The sequence below is a fragment of the Sinohyriopsis cumingii genome, chromosome 10 (genome assembly GCF_028554795.1).
Source record: "Sinohyriopsis cumingii isolate HCF-2022 chromosome 10, ASM2855479v2, whole genome shotgun sequence".
NCBI lineage: Eukaryota > Metazoa > Mollusca > Bivalvia > Unionida > Unionidae > Sinohyriopsis > Sinohyriopsis cumingii.
In genome coordinates this window covers 10,719,155-10,743,377 of record NC_142970.1, presented here as the reverse complement: position 1 = coordinate 10,743,377, position 24,223 = coordinate 10,719,155, and the positions used below count along the sequence as shown (strand labels likewise).

The window sequence follows — 24,223 nt, the reverse complement described above, 5'->3', positions numbered from 1 at the left end:
ATCACCACCATGTTTTTCACCTCATCATCATCAATTGTATAATTATCAGGTAAAGTATCATTTGCACCTCTCTAACGTCAGTATTGGCATACATGCTATATATATTTTTTTCTTCATCATCTGCCTTTGCTTTCTCATCATCATCATCGGTAAATCATACAAGAACCATTTTGTTCTCTCTCGCATCGTCATTAATTGTAATGTATCGTATTACTTATTGATTTTCCGCGTCACAACTATTTATCCTCTCTCTCTCTCTCTCTCACACACACACACACACAAACACACACAAACATACACATCACCATCATCAACAAAGGTTAATCAGTGGTGTAAAGTATCGGCGTTTCTCCTTTCTTACTGTCTTATTGTCTCTATCATTATCATCATAATCATCATCAAAGTAAATACTACGTCTCTCATACAAGTATCATATTTTCTTCTTCACTATTATTTTTTGTTATGACAAAAACATCAGTACAAACAACATATGATCTTAGCACGTGGCAACCTCCATTAAGTCTATCAAACACATTTTTAAATTTACCGGGTCCTGCATCAGTCATAAATAGTTGAAGTGTGATGACGTCATCAAACGTTATTTCTACTATCAAAACTTTGACTACATATTTCTGTTCTGGAAATTTAAATAAAATTATAAAATAATTCAATCTGAAAAACAAAGCAAGATAAACATTTTATCTTGTGAAATTACTTTCATCATGTTATTCAACATATTTACTGCAGGGTAGAAACTGGTAGAATGTGTTACTTCCGTCTAGCCGATTAAGCTAGAAAAGGATGTTGACCGTAGTGGTGAAAATAAAGGTTAATTCGCCGGATTGGATTCAGAACATGGTCATTAAAGAGATATGCGTTGGTACGTTACTGTCTTTTGAATGTGTATGTGATGTTTTTCAGTCTTCTTGCCATTCTGAAGCGATAAAAGATGCGTGAGAAAAAGTCGAATCGAGCGAAGGGTTGTGGTCACGCTTGCACTCCTTATGTTTATTTATATTACCGATAAGGGGATTTCATATTGTCAGAGATTTCGCCATACTTTATTGATAAAACGTCAGACTCCTGTGGTATTTTACATAGATTACAAATAGTAATAGAATAAGAGCATACTATTTGTAGCAGATAAGCTAAACAGTACACTCTGAAAACTTCATGACAGACTTTCAGGACACACGGTACTAATTATACGGAAGAACTGTGAACCAGCCTAGAAATGGGTGTAGAAATAATAGAGTATTTACAGGTTTGGTGGTCCATAATTGGTTAATAATGAAAATTAAAATTTTAGGAAAAATATCTTTTGAGAGCTTATCCTATATGTAATGTAATAAAAATATTGACAAATTTCTACTGATGCAATTTTAGCATTTTCCCAGGCTTGACTCGGGAGTACTCAGTACTGAAAGTAGCACCTGATTCATTTGGTGCAGAATCAATAACACATGTTTCATGCACATGTATGTAAACAAAGTGCCGCAGGTCATGTGGTGTTATCCATACATAAGCTTGCACCAAGGTTAGATGTGCATGAAGAATTATAGGTGTCATTATCAGCACCCAGAAATTTTAAGTTATTGAATTTTGAATATGATAGTGTTTCCATATGTTTACCATTGGAGTGGAATTAGTACCGTGAGTCCTTCAAAGATGTTTTACATAAAGAATCTCTACGTCGAAAATAGGTTACACATGTTAAGATCGGTTGCCAGGATTGGCTGTTAGTTTAATAGTCCATAGACATTAGAGATAAATATAATTGCTATGCTTTGTAAGTGAACATTCTAATTCATATTCATATTCACTATATTTATAAAAGCAAACTTAATATAATCAAAGACTGAAAATAGTGTCCAAGTCATTGTGGCTAGCCATAGTCATTACACATGCATGGATTTAGTTATGAATAATGCGTTGTAAAACCAGTCTCTTTTTTATGGTGACTTCATATAAAATGATTGTCAGACCTAATTTAATGTTGGCACAAATGTCAATTATTGGGTTATTTTCTGCAACTTTGTCTCCCAGATAAGCCTGCTACAATACTTGCTAATCATAATTAATCTGTTTGAGATGATCTCAGGAATGTAGCATTTGTACTACATTTCCATTTTGGAAGTGAGGTTCAGTTAAAACTTAAAATTGGGCTAGAATGTTTTCTGGTATTCATTCTTGAGAGGTTTATGTTTACTGTGATGATACTAAAGAAAGAAAACTGTGGATGACTACCCAAAAAATGTTGGTTACATTTAGAGGTGTGCATTATTTCTGGTTTACTATGGTATTTATCTACAGTGGTACATACGAAGATACTATTTTGCTGTAGTGGTAATTCAGTTGTTTCCACCAGAAGGAACAATGTACAGAAACTTCCAAGCAATGTTGTTATGATTTCATTATGTTTTTGATCTTTTAATAATGTTTGACACTTGTCACTTATACTAATGTGATGGCAAAATATAGGATACAATTAAAGGTATTTAAGCCAAATCCAACGTTTGGAAATATTTTGGACTAAACATATCAGGTTTTAATTATTTATTAGCATATGCTTATGCATTAACTGTTCCTTTGAAAGATTGTGAATCATCCAAAGATTTTCAGGATGGCAGTTGTGTTCTGTTTGAATTTTATGTAATTTGTGTAGTTAACACAATATATTTCTAGTTTGTTGCATACATTATATATGACTATATTATGGTGTTCTTTTATTTATGTCTTCAAATTATATATGACTATATTATGGTGGTGTTTTATTTAGGTCTTCAAAATATATATGACTATATATGGTGTTCTTTTATTTAGGTCTTCAAATTATATATGACTATAATATTGTGTTCTTTTACTATACATACACATTCAAATTATATATGAATATCTTATGGTTTTGTTTTACCACACATGTACATTCAAATTATATATGACTATATTATGGTGTTGTTTTACTATACATGTACATTCAAATTATATAGGACTATATTATGGTGTTGTTTTACTATACATGTACATTCAAATTATATATGACTGTATTATGGTGTTGTTTTACTATACATGTACATTTAAATTATATAGGACTATATTTATGGTTTTGTTTTATTATACATTAGAGCAAGATATTTTTCCAGCAACTGACATGGAGATATTTTTGAAGTAAAAGTGTCAGGTCCTGGCTCCACATTATTAAATTGTTGGTCTATAAACATAATTACAGTATAATGTGGTACATATTGAAGTATGTTCAGAAATACTGTAGTATACTGTGGTACATATTGAAATATGTTTAAAAATACTGCAGTATACTGTGGTACATATTGAAGTATGTTCAGAAATACTACAACATACTGTGGTGCACATTGAAGTATGTTCAGAAATACTACAGTATTCTGTGGTACATATTGAAGTATGTTCAAAAATACTACAGTATACTGTGGTACAGAATGAAGTATGTTCAGAAATACTACAGTATACTGTGGTACATATTGAAGTATGTTCAGAAATACTGCAGTATACTGTGGTACAGATTGAAGTATGTCCAGAAATACTACAGTATTCTGTGGTACATATTGAAGTATGTTCAAAAATACTACAGTATACTGTGGTACAGAATGGAGTATGTTCAGAAATACTACAGTATACTGTGGTACATATTGAAGTATGTTCAGAAATACTGCAGTATACTGTGGTACAGATTGAAGTATATACAGACATATTGCAGTATACTGTGGTACATATTGAAGTATGTTCAAAAATACTGCATTGTACTCTGGTACATATTGAAATATGTTCAGAAATAATACAGTATACTGTGGTACATATTGAAGTATATCCAGAAATACTACAGTATACTGTGGTATATATTGAAGTATGTTAAGAATTGCTGTAGTATACTGTGGTGCATATTGAAGTATGTTTAGAAAAACTACAGTATACTGTGGTACATGTTGAAGTATGTTCAGAATTGCTGTAGTATACTGCAGTACATGTTGAAGTATGTTCAGATACTACAGTATACTGTGGTACATATTGAAGTATGTTCAGAAATACTACAGTATTCTGTGGTATATATTGAAATATGTTAAGAAATACTACAGTATTCTGTGGTACATATTGAAGTATGTTCAAAAATACTACAGTATACTGTGGTACAGAATGAAGTATGTTCAGAAATACTACAGTATACTGTGGTACATATTGAAGTATGTTCAGAAATACTGCAGTATACTGTGGTACAGATTGAAGTATATACAGACATATTGCAGTATACTGTGGTACATATTGAAGTATGTTCAAAAATACTGCATTGTACTCTGGTACATATTGAAATATGTTCAGAAATAATACAGTATACTGTGGTACATATTGAAGTATATCCAGAAATACTACAGTATACTGTGGTATATATTGAAGTATGTTCAGAATTGCTGTAGTATACTGTGGTGCATATAGAAGTATGTTTAGAAAAACTACAGTATACTGTGGTACATGTTGAAGTATGTTCAGAATTGCTGTAGTATACTGCAGTACATATTGAAGTATGTTCAGATACCACAGTATACTGTGGTACATATTGAAGTATGTTGAGAAATACTACAGTATTCTGTGGTATATATTGAAATATGTTAAGAAATACTACAGTATACTGTGGTACATATTGAAGTATGTTCAGAAATACTACAGTATACTGTGGTACATATTGAAGTATGTTCAGAAATAATACAGTATACTGTGGTACATATTTAAGTATATCCAGAAATACTACAGTATACTGTGGTACATATTGAAGTATGTTCATAATTGCTGTAGTATACTGTGGTGTGATGTGATGTGATTTTGATTTTTTAACGTAGCTTTAACAATTTTTCAGTCATATCGCTACAATGTCTGCAATGTGGCAGTTTTTAGTGATGTCTGGCACTGGGGCATCATGCCGCAGACATGTAGCATGATGTCCCACCCAGTCACATTATCCTGACACTGTGCCGACCAGTCCTAACACTAACCTCTTAATGCTGAGCGCCAAGCGAGGGAGCTGTTAGTACCATTTTTGTAAGTCTTTGGTATGACTTGGCCGGGGATCGAACCCACGACCTCCCACATCCGAGGCGGACGCTCTAACCACTAGGCCACCGGAGCGGTTCGTATACTGTGATACATATGGAAGTATGTTCAGAATTGCTGTAGTATACTGTGGTGCATATTGAAGTATGTTCAAGAACAACTACAGTATACTTTGGTACATATTGATGTATGTTCAGAAATACTGCAGTATGCTGTTGTACATATTGAAGTATGTTCAGAATTGCTGTAGTATATTGTGGAACATATTGAAGTATCTCCAGAAATACTACAGTATTCTATGGTACATATTTAAATATGTTCAGAAATAATACAGTATACTGTGGTACATATTGAAGTATGTTCAGAAATACTGCAGTATACTGTGGTACACATTGAAGTATGTTCAGAAATACTACAGTATACTGTGGTACATATTGAAGTATGTTCAGAAATACTACAGTATACTGTGGTACATATTGAAGTATTTTCAGAATTGCTGTAGTATACTGTGGTACATATTGAAATATGTTCAGAAATACTACAGTATGTTCAGAAATATTACAGTATACTGTGGTACATATTGAAGTATGTTCAGAATTGCTGTAGTATACTGTGGTACATATTGAAGTATGTTCAGAAATACTGCAGTATGCTGTGGTACATATTGAAGTATGTTCAGAAATACTGCAGTATACTGTGGTACATATTGAAGTATGTTCAGAAATAATACAGTATAATGTGGAACATATTGAAGTATATCCAGAAATATTACAGTATACTGTGGTACATATTGAAGTATGTTCAGAATTGCTATAGTATACTATGGTACATATTGAAGTATGTTCAGAAATACTACAGTACACTGTGGTACATATTGAAGTATGTTCAGAATTGCTGTAGTATACTGTGGCGCATATTGAAGTATGTCAGAAATACTACAGTATACTGTGGTACATATTGAAGTATGTTCAGAAATACTGCAGTATACTGTGGTACACATTGAAGTATGTTCGGAAATAGTACAGTATACTGTGGTAGATTTTGAAGCATGTTCAGAATTACTGTGGTATATGTTGAAATATGTTCAGAAGTACTACAGTATGTTCAGAAATACTACAGTAGACTGTGGTACATATTGAAGTATGTTCAGAATTGCTGTAGTATACTGTGGTACATATTGAAGTATGTTCAGAAATATTGCAGTATGCTGTGGTACATATTGAAGTATGTTCAGAATTGCTGTAGTATACTGTGGTACATATTGAAGGATGTTCAGAAATAATGCAGTATATGTGGTACATATTGAAGTATGTTCAGAAATACTGCATCATACTCTGGTTTATATTGAAGTATATTCAGAAATACCACAGTGTACTGTGGTACATATTGAAGTATGTTCAGAAATAATGCTTTATTTTCCTTTATTTCATACATGCTGTCTTCAAATTATATATGGCTATATTATGTTGTCATACGGACTTTTTCTTGGTACCCAGCTCTAGTCTCATTCATATTCTGGTATATTGAGATTTTTGGGGCTTGAGAAATTTCACTATACAAGTAAAATTAAATTACATAAAAACATGACAGATGGAAAGCTGTATATTGTAACAGGACAAACGGAAAGCTGTATATTGTAACAGGACAGATGGAAAGCATTATATTGTAACAGGACATGGAATGCTGTATATTGTAACAGGACAGACAGAAAGCTGTATATTGCAACAGGACAGACGGAAAGCTGCATATTGTAACAGGACAGACAGAAAGCTGTATATTGTAACAGGACAGACGGAAAGCTGTATATTGTAACCTGACAGATGGAAAGCTGTATATTGTAACTGGACAGATGGAAAACTGTATATTGTAACAGGACAGATGGAAAGCATTATATTGTAACAGGACATGGAAAGCTGTATATTGTAACAGGACAGGCAGAAAGCTGTATATTGTAACAGGACAGACAGAATGCTGTATATTGTAACAGGACAGATGAAAAGCTGTATAAGGTAACAGGACAGACGGAAAGCTGTATATTGTAACTGGTCAGACGGGAAACTGTATACTGTAACAGGCGAGCTCAGTCCTACATCAGTCAGACACCAAGATGAATATATAGTGCAACTTGAAAAACTGTAATTACTGTCTAAGAGCTTGGTTTATATTTCATGTACAATCAGATATATATATATATATATATATATATATATATATATATATATATATATATATATATACAAAAATGTACATAAACAATTTGGGTGAATGGTAAAGTTAAACAATAGAATGCATACATGACTTTATTTTACTGCCCTTTACAATAATGACTTTATTATTTGATTTCATGCTGTCTTTTATAGATGCCATCTGGAAAGAGAAAAATAACCAGCTATTCAGTGAGAACAAGGACCATATCCTGCTCCTAATGGAGAAGTTAAATATCATCGCAAAGCCAAGGGCATTCACCGAGGATGGAAAGGCTGTCAAGGTCTGTGTATATAAATGATGTCAGATTTGTGCAAATGATGCCTCTCTGCTATCAATTATGGCTGCCATTACTAAAATCGAAAAACTTGAAACAACTTATAAAACACCAGGCAGTAATTAACGAATTTGAAAATAGATTCTTGGCATAAGGGGCTCTTAACTTTCTACAAATGATATCAAATGATATGCAGTCAGACATGGCTGTAGATTAATAGTAATAATAATAAAAATAGAAAAGTTTTTAAATAACCTATTGTCAAATAACAGACCCCTTAACATGATCTGATCAAATTTGATGAATCATCCAAGTTTAAAGGTATTTCATATTCATACAAATGATGCCATTTTTCATTTCTTTCATTTCTCCTGTAATATTTCAGGTCATTGAGGTGCCACTGATGACTTTGTGACAATCTATCTCCTCTTCGCAATTCTCCAATGCTCTTTGGAACTTTGCAAAGTCTATGCCTATCAACTCTTTGATGTTATTATCCCATCTCTTCTGTCTGCTTCATTTTCTCTTTCCTTTCCTTGTGCCCTGTTGGATTGTCTTTGACAGACTGAATGTTATGTTAATAAAGGAAACATGATTTATATTTTGCGACCACTGCAATCATGCACAAAAATCAGTTTCAGGGAGAGATAAAGAATGATGGGTGGGTGGAAGAAAGAGAGCTTGGTGGGACATTCAGTTACCTACATTGTTGCATTTATGCATGTATTGAATTTGTAAGACGTACTCCTTTTTGAACTGATCTTGTATTGTCTAATACATAATATACAGATGATTGATTTCTCAGATGTTATGTGATTGCAACTCACTCAGTAATGTTGACTAGACTCCTGTGCAGTGGAGAAACACGACACATGCCTGCCAAGTAATAGCTGTGATTTGTAGTTATTTACTCTTATCCATCATGAGTGGTTCTGTGTGTGTTTGATAATTTATGTCTAAGACTATATTTCCTACACCTTGTATCTCAAAACTACTGGCACTGTTTTTTAAAGTGATTGTTGCAGTTAGTAATAGTTCTTTAATTGAATGTTTAGTCAGTGGAAATCAGTCCATCTCAATGTGCAATTCTGACCAATTTAATGGATTGGTAGGTCAACTTTGGAAGATCCAATTCAGATGCAATTACTAGAATAAAAAGCATGAAACAGTGTTAAATTTAAAAAAGCCTCGTTTCTTAGTTTTTCTTTGGGTTTAATAATATTACGCTTCATTGGAGTTATAAAGCAAAACCTACAAGTTTGTTACTTCACCTGATATTGCCCTTTGTGTGTCGTGCATCATTTGTGAGCAGTCCATCAGCACTTGCTTGTTACCACTCTAATCACTCTCAAGTTCATACTTCAATCAAACTTGACATGTTGGATTATGTCATAAAAATCATTGATAAATTCAATAATGAGTGCATATCAATGAGATTGACTAATCATGTTACCACTCTGGGGGCCATTTTTATAATCTGATTTATCATGAAACTTTGGGGTATATGGTTATATCATTAAAATTTCAGATAATTTGCATAATAAGCAGGGAGTTATATGCTAATATCATTCAAATATCTGCAAATTTGATAATAAATGACATCTGCACATATTATTGAATGGATCTTGTGTCTAAATAGCTTAGCTTGTTACTACTCTGGAGGCAATATTTTTGATCTGATGTTTATCAAACTTGAACTATATAATAGTATCATTAGACGGTCTGATGCACATCATGATTAGCAAGATCCGTGCATATTAACAAGTGATATCATATGTTCCTGGCTCAGCTTGTTACCCATAATTAGCAATATTTATGATCCAAGTTAGCAATCTGCATCTGTCATCACAGTTTAGAGGGTTTATTAATGTGTAATCCACTCTTATTAACAAGGTCATCTAGCACATGCTTGTCCGACTTCGTTGCTATGGCTAGATGTTATGATCCAACTTGGAATATATGTCATATTATCAATGTCTTGGACAAGTTTTATACTAAACTTAGTCCATGCATGCTAATGAGCTTGTCATGCATCTGGATGAGTTTGATACTACACTTTATCCACATGTGCTAATGAGCTGGTCATGCATCTGGATGAGTTTGATACTAAATTTGGTCCACATGTGCTAATGAGCTGGTCATGCATCTGAATGAATTTGATACTAAACTTGGTCCCTGTGCTAATGAGCTGGTCATGCATCTGAATGAGTTTGATACTAAACTTGGTCCCTGTGCTAATGAGCTTGTCATGCATCTGGAGGAGTTTGATACTAAACTTGGTCCCTGTGCTAAGAGGGTGCTCACCAGTTATTATGTACTTTTGAGAGAGTGACGTATGTAAGGTGAAGCTGTTTGCTTTTAAATCATGCAGAATGTAGAGAATGGTGGCATACCTCTATGCTACATTAATGTAATATGGATGATATTTCTTTGCATATTGTACTTTTGGAAATTGTACATGATTTAAGCACACTGCTAACTAAAATGACTGCTCCCTTGTGCTAAAAAAGTAAGCCTGAATTAGTCTAAAGTACACTATCCATAGCAGCTATTCAAATAGGGAAAATTAACTTTGCCAGACCAGACAATACCAGCTTCTGAAAATGCAATGAATGAATTACCAAATATATAAAATGTAAAAATGTTAACTGCTCTTTTTTATACACTTTACCTCTAAAGTTCAGGAAGTGAAAATGACCAAGTAGAGCTAGCACTTTTTTGAAAGGTACACATCTCGAATAAGGCCAAGCTATATACTCTGTAACTCATATTACAACTACGAGACACAAGGTCTTTTTTAAATAGCCAGTATAACCAGTGAGGACAGCCGGGGAAATTCTTTTTCTTTAAAATCCTAACCCTACGCAAATTACGAAACTGTAGAGTGCCACCTAATGAGCTGGTCATGCATCTTGATGAGTTTGATACTAAACTTGGTCCCTGTGCTAATGAGCTGGTCATGCATCTGGATGAGTTTGATACTAAACTTGGTCCACATGTGCTTATGAACTGATCATGCATTTAAATGGGATTGATACTAAACTTGGTCCACATGTGCTTATGAACTGGTCATGCATCTAAATGGGATTGATACTAAACTTGGTCCCTGTGCTAATGAACTGGTCATGCATCTGAATGAGTTTGATACTAAACTTGGTCCACATGTGCTAATGAACTGGTCTTGCATCTGGATGAGTTTATTACTAAACTTGGTCCACATGTGCTAATGAACTGGTCATGCATCTGAATGGGTTTGATCCTAAACTTGGTCCACATGTGCAAATGAGAGCTGGTCATGCATCTGAATGGGTTTGATACTAAACTTGGTCCACATGTGCTAATGAACTGGTCATGCATCTGGATGAGTTTATTACTAAACTTGGTCCACATGTGCTAATGAACTGGTCATGCATCTGAATGGGTTTGATACTAAACTTGGTCCACATGTGCAAATGAGAGCTGGTCATGCATCTGAATGGGTTTGATACTAAACTTGGTCCACATGTGCTAATGAACTGGTCATGCATCTGGATGAGTTTATTACTAAACTTGGTCCACATGTGCTAATGAACTAGTCATGCATCTGAATGGGTTTGATACTAAACTTGGTCCACATGTGCAAATGAGAGCTGGTCATGCATCTGAATGGGTTTGATACTAAACTTGGTCCACATGTGCAAATGAGCTGGTCATGCATCTGAATGAGCTTGATACTGAACTTGGTCCCTGTGCTAATGAGCTGGTCATGCATCTGAGTTTGATACTAAACTTGGTCCCTGTGGTAATGAGCTGGTCATGCATCTGGATGAGTTTGATACTGAACTTGGTCCCTGTGGTAATGAGCTGGTCATGCATCTGGATGAGTTTGTTACTAAACTTGGTCCATGTGTACTATTGAGCTGGTCATGCATCTGGATGAGTTTGTTACTAAATTTGGTCCCTGTGCTAATGAGCTGGTCATGCATCTGGATGAGGTTGATACTAAACTTGGTCCATGCATGCTAATGAGCTGGTCATGCATCTGGATGAGTTTGATACTAAATGTGGTCCCTGTGCTAATGAGCTGGTCATGCATCTGAATGAGTTTGATACTAAATTTGGTCCATGTGCTAATGAGCTGGTCATGCATCTGAATGAGTTTGATACTAAACTTGGTCCCTGTGGTAATGAGCTGGTCATGCATCTGAATGAGTTTGATACTAAACCTGGTCCCTGTGGTAATGAGCTGGTCATGCATCTGGATTAGTTTGATAATAAACTTGGTCCATGTGCTAATGAGCTGGTCATGCATCTGGAGGAGTTTGATAATAAACTTGGTCCCTGTGGTAATGAGCTGGTCATGCATCTGGGTGAGTTTGATAATAAACTTGGTCCCTGTGCTAATGAGCTGGTCATGCATCTGATTGAGGCTAAGCAAGATCTACGCATATTATTCAAGGAGGTTTTACTTGGTTGAGTAACTCGTACCAACTCCTGTTTTGATCATAGGTTTATCAGAATTTGTTTTATATCATTGACGTCTTTTTAATATTGAATTCACACATATTGCTTAGATGATTTTTCTTTATTGTTGGCGGAGTTTCTTATCAGTTGAGATGTTTTATTTCTGACCAAATTTTAAACGGACTTGCTACATAGGTCAGTATCATCAAGATGTTACGTGATTTTGTTTATGGCCAAGATATGGCTTGATATTGCATCTAGCATTTTTGCCAATCTCAAGACTTTATTTTTAATATGATTTTGATAAAGCTTGCATCACATGCCTATGCCGTAATTTAAATACCTTGGTCGAGTTTGATCGTGGGTACATTTGATTAATATTAATGATTCAACCGATTCTCTGGGTTTAAATGCAATCCTGCAGCCGTATTTCTTAGTAGTGCTTCTTTAAACTTACTGAATAGTCTCATATTTGGTAGATATTGGTTGTTTCATTATGAACAATCTCAAGGCATATACTTGTAGTAACCTTGTAGCTGATTGGCTGGGCTTGTTACAACTCTGGAGACTGACTTCCAGATGGATGATTGCTCTAACTTAAACCTACATTATTGTCATAGGTCAACTTTGTTAACAATAAGTGAGACTGGCACACATTAATGAGATACCTTGAAACATCTTTTTGGCCAAGCTCTGAAGACAAAATTCCTATTACAGCTTACTTCATATTAGCTATATTGGTCATAGACCAGAGGAGTTCTGAAATGGTCTTTTTTCCAGCATACATCCTTCAATTAGCACAGGTTTGTTACTGCTACTCCTAAATTACTTGTGAACTACTACTCCTGAACTGGAAGGCATGTGGATGTGGGGGGTATATATATATGTCAACATGAATTTTTCAAACAAAAAGAATACTGAAAGCATCTAGTTGGTCTGAAATGAAAATGCAGCTGATCTGGTGTTCAATATAAGTGTTATTGTGATGACTCCTGAAATAGAAAGTCATATTTGCATGAGGTTGTCACCAGACGACTTCTTATGATAATTTGTTGGTCCTGGGTGACAAAGTAGACATCATGAAAATCCTATTACTCTGTTCCTTCTTAATGGAAATGTACCTGATCTGGTGTCCAGTATAAATTTTGTTATCGCTACTCCTGATATGAATGTCATATTAACATAAGGTTTTCACTAGAAGACTTTGTATGATGTCTAGTTGGTCATAAACGAAAATGTGGCTCATCTAATATCCAATATGACCAACACATTGGTCATTTTTAAATGTTGACACTACTTATACTAAATGAAATGCAATACTGCTATTGGGTTTTCACTAAAACATTTTGTAAGATGTCTGGTTGGTCCTAAAAGAGACTGGGGTCAATCAGATGTCCAACATGGCTGCCATAAAAACATTTATAGATGATAATCATCCTGAAAGAAAAATAAATACAATTAAAACTACATTTAAACTACTAGGTTCTTGGATGATTTGTTATAATCAAGATATTTTGCTTTTTACTTCAGAAATAACTTTTATCAGGATATAGTTAGATATGTAAAAGTATATGGTATAAATATGGGTACGTATTCTACATGTGTGTTCTGACAATAGTCATGCTGAGTAACATTGTCAGCTGTTAAATTATATAATCCAGATGAGCAATATCAGGCAAAGTTGGATCTAATTTTTTGTTGTCCTTATATTCATTTGTGATTGCATGTAAATAAATTGCACTAGTCAATCTCAGACTTGGGGCAAATTACTCAGAAACCATAGTAGGGCATGTAACTTTGCTTAGTTGCATGGTGAGCAAGTTACAAGAAATATATGTATTTATTGTGAGAATTTCAAGGTGACATTGTATTGACAATTTCTAGAAAACTACTTGAAAGGTTTGTATCACATGCCTTAATGAAACATTCTATTCAATACGTGGATGACACTTCTTGATTTTGGGATTAAAAGGTCACAGGTCAAAATTAGGGTGACTCCATGAATGAAAACAATTTCCAGCAACTAATGCCCTATGACACAGTCTGTAACCAAGCTTTGTGAATGACATGCATTTGAAATGAGAAGGATACCTGTTGATCTTGGGGTCAATGTTAAATAGATTAAATGTCCATTTGCAAAAAAAACCTTGGTACAATGAATATAATAATATGGTCTTTTTAGAGCATGTATACTCATTGTCAGCAGTTGCCCTCACTGTCTATACCACAGCTCATCAGCATAGCTTGTGAATTATATGTGGTGAATGAGACAGTACTGCACCTTTGAATGCAGCACCTCTGCCAGTTTGCATGGTGGCATCGTGACAGTACTCCACCTTTGATCCTGTGTATGTTATCTTCACCTTCAAAAAAATTGCCTAGTGAAGCAGTATATTGCATGAACTGTACTGTACTGATTGTGTGTGAAATGTTTGAAGATTGTTACAACAATACTTCAGTTGGACGATTACAACCATACATCAGTTATCTCTGACTGCAAAGTCTGCCTTTAGTGTCTGTGATTACAACCTCACCTCTGATGTCTCTGATTACAGCCACACCTTGTTTGTCTGTGATTACAACCACATATGTTGTCTCTGACAACAACTACACCTTAATTGTCTTTGATTACAAGCACACCTCAGTTGTCTCTGATAAAGTTCACTATTAAATTCAGTAATGTGTATGTAGTCTAGATCTCATATACCAATAGGTATAAGCTAAATGGGTTGTTCTGATGTCTTATTGGGTGTTTGCCATTCAGGGTCTGTCAGCCTGGTATATGAATTGTGTCGTCATATTGGATAGGAGCCATTCTGTATATTTTTATTAATCTTGGATTTGATTAGATGTCTAAGTTAATACCAAATTCCAGGATTTGGGGATAATGTTAAATAATTTACACCCAAAAGATACTACATGGTTAAAATGTTGAGCAAACTAGTACAAGCCTACCCTGCATAGTCAGAAATAAGTCAGTTTAACACATAGACTTCATAGCTGGTACTGTGTCTATCTCCATAATACATTGTTTTGTTTATGTTGCTGTGGATTGGACTGTACCTTGAAGATTAAGATTCATAGATACATTTTCATACAGATTTAGTTTCATAAGAAAGGGTACATAACATATTTGGCCAACATCACCTCATCCAGGTTATGTTGGCTACCCAGTAGATTTCAAGTTAAAATACCAGCTGTCTAAGCCAGTTATTTGCATATCATGTCGACCCGTATAAACTAGTTGTTTGCATCCTGTTGCCAGCTGTGTAATGCAGCTGTTTGTATCCCATGGACAACTATGTAGCCAAATATTTGCATCTCATTAACATCTGTGTAATGCAAGAGTTTGCATCAAATTGAGACAATCCATGCTATATGGTTGCTATGTGATTTTAATACAGCTGAGTCACCATACCGAATTTACTTGAGTTTCAAAGTACTGTACCTTTTTCTCTCTTTTTGTATTTTAGGAAGAGGATTACTACCTAGCCCCCTGCATGCTCCATCAGGCAGCACCAACAGAAATTATCTCCCCAATATCAAATCCTCAAATGGAAAATACATCCGTCATTTGCTTTGTGAGTACAGGAAAGTTTCTACCGCCACCTGTGTTCCATAGGCTTATTGGTGCTTGTTTGGCTCAATGGCCCATCGCCAAACAAAAGTCTAAGAATCTGATCTACTGTGGCTGTTGCGTTTTTAACCTTGACCCACTTCATAGATTAACCCTGTACTTCAAGGACTATGCAATTTTTGTTCAAGTTACAAGAATGAAAATTGCAGATACGAGATTGTCTTCAAATCTTTGCTCTGAAGCCAGACATTTCATCTTTGAGAATCTGTCAAAGATAATTGGAAGTCTGGGTCAGAGCTGCCAGTTTGAGCCACATATACGGTGCCCTGATTCTGAGGTAGACAGTCTGGAAGGCCTGATTGCTGTGTCACTGCTCCAAACGTATGAAAAAGTACCTTGCCATTCCCATGACAGGAGTCATACACTTGCATCACGAGAGCTGTTAAAGTTCTGGTATAAGGATGAGGTGAGTGTGAATATATTAGACTTCTTACAATATGGCAGATATTATGTTTTTATATCAGACATGGTACATATTAATTAATTATCTATTACACACTAGTGTATACTTTGTCCCCACATCAGGTATTATATATACTTTATAATGTGTTATGTATTAGTTGTCAGTATATACTTCTTGTTCATACATCAGGTATGTCACATACTGTATAATGTGTGATTTCATAAATAATAGAAGATATATTGTACCTACACCAGGCAGTATATATATATATATATATATATACTGTATAATGCATTAGACACTAGTAGATATCTTGTCCTTTATGTAAGGCTTTATGCATTCACGTGCTTGACTTTGGGAAGATTGAATATTGTCATAGCAAGAATGGAAATATTGTGGTGAATAAGTTAGAAAATATGCATTATAAACGCGACAATGAACCAATGGCCTTGACTTTATAGTGATGCTGTGTATAATACGAGAAGGCTTGCTGTTGATTTTTTATCCAATGCCAATGTAATCCTCATCTACTCTGTGATATGGCAGTGTAATCCTCAACTACTCTGTGATTTGGCAGTGTAATCCTCAACTACTCTATGATATGGCAGATTAATTACACAGTAATCTCTAGATTAGGAAATTCATTCTGCAAGGATTGCGTCACCTCCACACCGACATCAAGGGTTGTTAATTTCTGTTCCAACATAAATGGGCTTCACAGTTGTACACATGATAATACACAGTTGTGCACATTACAATACACAATTGTACACATGATGACAATACACAATTGTACACATGATGACAGTACACAGCTGTACACTTGATGACAATACACAATACTAATTAGTAATACACTTTAAAATGTTATTTTTCTTATTTTTCAGGAACAATCTAATGATGGATGTAAGTATATTGTATATGTTTTATCCAAGCATATAAATTACCAGACTCCCGTTCAGAATTATATCTCTTTCTTTTGCATAACACTTTCATTTAAACAACATTTTTCTCTTTTCCTTTTGGTTAGCTCATCTGGTCATCAAGCCAAGAAAGCCTATGTAGTGATCATGGTGCCATCTTCAATTCATGAATCAACTATCATCCATAAGCATTTGCCTTTTCTAAACTTCATCTAAAAAACTACTTCACCAATTTAATCCTACTTTCAGAGGTAGAATGAGCCATCAAGCTCTTCTGTCCTCAGTTAGTGCTGTCATTATGAAACAAAGAAAATTGTTATAATCCTTTATTTCTTAAAACTACTACAAGCAATATTGGCCAAATGTTAGAAACCACTTCTAAAAACTACATTAAAATTTTGTTCAGTTTGACAGATAGCATCTGTCATGAAGGTAATTCAATATTTTAAAATAATGCAGATGCATCATTTTATTATTGTTGCTAAAATAGGCCATTAAATAGCTTCTTTTAAAATATACATATAAACACACACACAAGTAGAACAGATGGACCCACAGTAGATAAACAAAGTTCATCCTACATGTATTTGTTGATAATGTCATAACTTTTCTTTCCAACAAAAATGAAAGGAATTATCAAGGGGTAAACAAGACGTATTTAAAAGAAGAAGGTATAGCTCGCTGGGTTTATATTGAAATAATATTTAAAAAATATAAATTGTGCAGGTTAAACTTAGTTCAGAGATTTTGTTCTCGTGGTTGTATTAAATTGAAGGACTGCCTATTTACTTTTTAGGTGGAGTGATAGAATATCTTAAACCCCAAACCACAAATGTCCAGCCTTCAGATTCCTTTCAAGAAAATCTCAAACTGACTGGTGGAAAATTTCATATTATATCCAGTTAAATTAGTTGTACCATAATCAATTTACAATCTTAAAGTAATAATGAATAAATCTTTCTGGTGTGAAAATAAATCTGATGTGTCCTCCTCCCCCTCCCCATCTTTGAAAATAATTGCTTGGTCAGTTAGTAGATAGTTTTGCCTTCTCCATACAGGCCAGCAAAATATTTAGGTACACAGACACGTCTCAGAATCTTTTGTTATGGGATATTTTGCCTTTGGGTGAGAAGTCTTCTTCTAGTGAAAGTGTTCTCATTCAGGGAATATAGTGGAGAGATTTGTTAATGTTCCTATCATTTGTGTCCATTTGGCATCAGACTTGGTATCAGAACCTATCACTGTCAGAGCAGTGACTTCTTTCTACTTGATGAGGGTATTCATTTAATTCTAGGCAATGATGTAATATTAGACAAGGTGTAAATGGTATAAGTTTTGCAAAAACAGCTTTAGCATTCATGTGATTCTGTATCTGATTGAAGATTGACATTTGATCCATCTTAAACAAAATTAAAACTTTTTTCTGTGAGTATATCTATATCTCGACTGAAGATTTTTTTACAAAGGTGTCGTTATGAATTTGTTTATACATATAAAATGTGTTTCAGCAAAGGTAAATAACATCAGAAAGAAAGCAAAACACCAGCTATCAGAAAAGCCATCCACCATTAAAACAAAGAGAAAAAGGAACAGTGTAATGAAGTGTCCAGTGGCCAAGAAAAAAACATTCAACAGTCAGTCAGATGTACCAGATAAAGCAGAAACCACCTATGCTACAAACAGTAAAAAGACAGGTATTTCTTTCTTGCTTAACATGATGTACCAGATAAAGTAGAAATAAGAGTTGTTAGGAACAATGAAAAGAGAGGTTTCTCTTACTTTATATGATGTACCTGATAAAATAGAAATCACTGACTTTAAGCACATAAAAAGATGGGTATATCTTACTTAAATAAGATGACATACTGGATAAAGTGGAAATCACTGATGTTAGAAGCAGTAATAGGGCATGTATATGTTTCCTAACATGACGTACCAGATAAAACAAAAATTGCTAATGTTAAGGATTGTAAAAAGGCAGGAGACTGTTACGTACTTAAAATGATGTTCCAGATTAAACAGACATAACTCCTGTTAAGGATAGATGTATCTTACTTAACATGACGTTCCTGATAAAGCAGAAATCACTGATGTTAAAGACAGTAGAAAAAGAGGTTATCTCTTATTTACTTAAGGAACAGTGAGAATATAGATGGAATACATTTCTAACCTACACCAGTTTCTATTTTATTTTATTGTTGAAAAAATTATACATTGCACAGTTCAAGTTTTAACTCAACTGTTTATAATGCTAAGTGACATTTTCATAGATTGAGGATGTCATAACAGATCACTCTTATAACATGTAGAATGTTCAGTCAGTATCTATTCTTGAAAAAGCAAAAATCTTTTTGTGTGGTTACTGTGGAAGCAAAACCATTGCTTGCAGCTATGTGGTGACTCTGCTTTGATTGAAAAGGTATAAAATCCTACCATTACATCAGCCTGTGTCTGACTCAAGACAGAAGGAGTGTATTATCTTACTATGAGATCAGCCTGGGGTCAGACTCTTGACTGAAATGGTGTAATATCCTAACATCAGATCAGCTTGGGTCAGTCTAAGGACTGAAAGGGTGCAGGTTTAAAATTTCATCAACCTGTGTCATTTGCTGTGTTGTGTCCCTGGGCAAGGCACATAACTCCAACTACCTTAGTACTAAAGAAGATACTGGTTTGTTGTGTTATAAAATAACAATCTGAAATGAAAGCCTTATAATTTGTAGAGGAATCGTCCCAAAGCCAATTTAAAAAGATGTATTGTTATGTATATTTTGTCTGCATTGTTTATTAGTCAGTCTTTTTTTATAGCTTTTTTATTCATTATATGATGTGGGTTTTGTAAAGTTGGATCATGTACCTGACCTTGTTCAAAATCATGTTATTATCTACTTGACCGAAATCATTGATTTTTTTATTTATTCTGTAAACAACTAATGGCTAATATTTTTACTATAAGAGTAGCTTTAATATTAGGATCATTATTAATAGAAGTAACATTTATTTGGGTCTGAGTCTCGGTTATTGGAATTCCCTTAACAATATTCTTGGCCTATATGATGGCTTACCAAATTCTATATTATAATTTTAGTAACTGACAATCTGATTTAAACTGAGATTTTATCTTTGTAAGCATTTGAAACCTTCCAGATTTACCATTAGGTAATAATTTTCTTTTAGAAAATGCAAAGTGCGACCTGATGTCAAGTAGAGGACTATATAATTTTCCTTTCTAGACATTATATATTTATGCTGTATATCTTAGCAGAATCATTTGTATTATTGTTGTGTCCAGTATTTCGCTTGGGTTGGAATTTGTTTATCAATTATTCAAATTATTTAATTCAAGTTATTCTACTCTGGAAATACAAAGCACTTTATGATATACTTGAAAGATAAATTAACTTAAGATTATACTGGATTCATGCAAGGGAACCTTGAATTATATTACTGTGTTTCAGTAAAATACTTTTGGTGCATTACCAAGACACAGGTACAGGCACATCAGCACTGCCAGTACTGGATTTATTTTTGGAATACAACTAAAGAGTGTCTAGGACCTTTATTCATTAGGATTTGTGTTAAAAATTTCTAGATTTATTTGGGATTAATTCACAATACCATAAGTTCATTTTACATGTTCACTTTATATTTTAGGGAAATAATGTATTTGTTGAATCATACAAAGTGTGTTAATTTTTACTCTTTTCTATTCTTAATTTTAAGACTATAGAGTCATAATCGTATATAATTGAAAACAAATATTTAAAACATGCATTCAAGAGAAAAGTCACTATAATGCCAGAATATTTGTTCTCACACTGAGACCCTTTATGAAATGAAATATCAGTGGGTTATAACTAATGAGAGAACACTGTTTTGGCTTGGCTGCTTCCTCCACTGACATTTAGTTAGACTGGTTCTGTTATTGATGTTGCACGGAATCTATGGTAAATACTATTGTAGCTGAACATAGCCAGGCTCTGCCAAATAAATTAATAAAAATAAATTAATAAATTAACAAATTTGTATTTGCCTTTTACTCAGAATAAATGGAGTGACAACCATATGCGGATTTCATATTTCTTTCCAGAATTCCGGAATATAATGCGCAGTTCATTTTTAGATGGACTCCTTGGGGAAAGTTGTTAAACTGAGATCTAACAGAACTTTTGATCAAGAAAATTATTCATTTTTTTTTAAGCTCCGATTTGTTGTAGTGTTGTAGTTAGTGGCAAATTCAGCCTTACAGTATAGGACCAGTCATGAAGTATTTCCTGTACGAAAACTTCCGCCCTAACTTTAACCAGATTCCAGGTGGAATTTTAAAGCGGATTTCCCTTAAAGCCTAGATTCCACTTATTATAAATTTTAGGTGGGTTCCGGGCGTATTCAGGGCAGAATACAGCCCGAAATATGCAAATTAGTCCGTCTATTACTAAGCGGAATTTGTTTATTCCGCCTACTAGGCGGAATTGGTTTATTCCGCCTACTTGGTGGAATTTGTTTATTCCGTCTACCAGGCAGAATCTGTTTATTCCACTTATTTAGCCTAGATTCCCGTTATTATCACTTTTATTAGATTCAGGGTGGAATATTGCTTGAAATTGCTGTTACTAGGCAGAATCTTTATTTCTGCCTAATTACATGGAAATACCTGCAGAAATCCCATCCAATAATGAAAATGTCAAGGCAGATTTCATATGGGTTTCTTAAAGCATTTTCTGCCTAAACCATAAAAAATATACTTCAGATTTCTATTATGTATTAAACTGCCTAGTGATTTTTTTAGATATTATTGGGAATCAATGATAAATATTCACGGTAATATTTAAAATGGATCCTAAATTTTATTTTGACAGACATTATCAAATAAGATTTAGGTTTTACTTGTCCTAAGGGGCAATGCCATTTTTTTTCTTGCGTACAAAATTTAATCCAACATGGCATCACTTAGTAATATTCATTTCACTTTAAAGTTTGGTTTGATTTCACACATATTTTGACCAAAACTTCCATTGAAATTATGTTGAGGTCTCACTCAAATTTCTTTGAAATATTTGTGAGGTTTCACAAAAAAAATGACTACAACTTTTCTAAGATTTCACTAAAATTTTGATCATTATATAGTATTTTACTGAAGTTTTTGTTAGTGTTTCAGACATTTCAAAGAAATAATGGAGATGAATTAAACAGGACTTTATTAACCAAGGTGATAGTTAAGACTGCATGAAAACAATTATACTGATGTTGTAATTATATGACATCCAAGGAAAGAGAAATGGGAGTTAATACTAATAAAAACAATAATAATAATAATGACTTTATTTAGAGAAGGTAATTTCAATTAGTTACATAACTAATCTACCTTGAGGCCTTCTATCTGTGATGTACAACATATACAGTATATACAACATGATATGAAGTATCTGACACTAAATAATTAAGTGGTTTTAATAATCAAAGTATCAAGTCTGGAACAAATGCAAAGGCATCTGTGAACACATAAACATCTATAAAATATTATATATTAATCTGCATTGAAAAATTCTGCCGTGAAAATAATGCAAAATTACAGAAAAGCATCCATCTGAGACAATTTGATTATGAGAAGAAGAAAAGCTAGGAGCCTGCCTTATGTCATTTGTACTGTAGACTGGATTTTTGATTGCACAAACTATGATGCTGTTGTGGTCTCTCGAAATAGTCCTTGTTCCAAAAGCAGCCGTGAAAAACGTTTATCACGATATAATAACTCTTATTTTACACTGAATTCCAACACACCAAGAATATTTTGATAATATAAACAATAATGCCTCACGAGATTGAAAGTAGATTCTACTTTTCGGCCAAGAAAACTCCGCAAAGATATGACTATCTTTGATAGACATGGATATCTGGCAACAATTCCCACCAGTGATCTACACGTTGTCCCTCCTTAAATTCTGAAGTTAATCAGTTTGGAGTTGTATATTACTTCGAAATCGTCCCGATTCAATTCCTTGTCCTATTTAGCACAGGGGGCTCGTTACAAAGAAAATCAAGGGATGGGGGTTCTAACCTGTAATAATATAACAGGTTAGAACCCTCATCCCTTGATTTTCTTTGTAACGAGCCCCTGTGCTATTTAGCACGTTAGCCGCTACTGTAAAGCTCTTTATGGCACAAAAAGCAAAATGCTTGTCCTGGCGTTCAGTTTTCATACAGATTGACCAGTTATGTTCCCATCAAATTTGCGTTTAGGGTATTCTCATTGCCGCACATTTTTCAAATGGTTATTCAATCTCTCATCCCACTCGAAAATTCGAATCACCATGCTTAGTAAACATGCTCTTTCCATTCAATTTCTGTTACGCGATGATTCATTGGGCAATTACAAAATATTGACCAATCAGAAAGCTTTATACTACTATCCTCTGTTAATCAATAAACGGAACAAATACTTATTTGAAAGCTCGTTGTGGAATGGGACCGGATAGAGCATTATTTAAAAAAAGAGTTTCGGAGATGATATTAAAAAATGGGTCCATATCAAGGAAATTCATGTCAGGAGAAAAGCGAAATTATGTTTTAAAACGGAAAACAAGATGAAAACTTGTTCGAGGGCAGTTAAATCCAATTGAAGTTAAATAAAAATACAACAACAACAACAACAAATTTGAAAAAGAAATTTAACAAGGAAAGCTGTGGAAAGAAGTTATTAAAAAAATTGTGTCCAAAATAAACAATAAAAAGTTACAGCTATCAGAAACAGGAAATAATTTTAAATGCTGCTGAAAATCATTCAAATTGTACCAGAAACAATAAATTTTATTATATCTTATTGATATTTTTATTGAACTGTCAGCGATATTACAATCACAAAATATCACTATATTTTCAGTCATTTAACTTTACAGACACACAAAAGCCAAGTCCTAATTATGCCTTCTTTAACTGATGTAAATGACTAAGTTCTTCATTCCGCCTAGATGTTGGTTAGAAAATAAACTAAGTCCTGATTCCTCCTTTCATATAATAGATGCCAGTGACTAAGTTCCTAATTCCACCTAGATGGTGGGTGGAAAATCAGCCAAGTCCAAAATTACGCCTAAAGATGTATTTATAACAGGAATTTGACAAAAGTTCATCTTAGAGTTAGACGGACTCTTAGATGGATTCATCTTTGACTTTTCAAATTTTCCATGTCCGCCTTTGTAGCAACCAGATTTTTAACATTTTAGGCAGATTCTGCCTGGAGTCTGCTTAAGTTCCAGGTGGAA

The 24,223-nt window shown here is 34.0% G+C and overlaps 1 protein-coding gene across 1 annotated transcript in view; it reads left to right on the top strand.

Moving 5' to 3' along the window:
* The first annotated feature begins 780 nt into the window (after positions 1–780).
* LOC149789589 (uncharacterized) overlaps positions 781–24,223 on the top strand; it is a 56,108-nt gene continuing 32,665 nt past the window's right edge. The window contains exons 1-5 of the mRNA XM_089971610.1: positions 781–880; positions 7,437–7,564; positions 15,475–16,044; positions 16,929–16,947; positions 18,473–18,658. Of these exons, the coding sequence (XP_089827736.1) occupies positions 802–880; positions 7,437–7,564; positions 15,475–16,044; positions 16,929–16,947; positions 18,473–18,658 (982 nt within the window). The 5' untranslated portion in view covers positions 781–801. The remainder of the gene's footprint in view (positions 881–7,436; positions 7,565–15,474; positions 16,045–16,928; positions 16,948–18,472; positions 18,659–24,223) is intronic.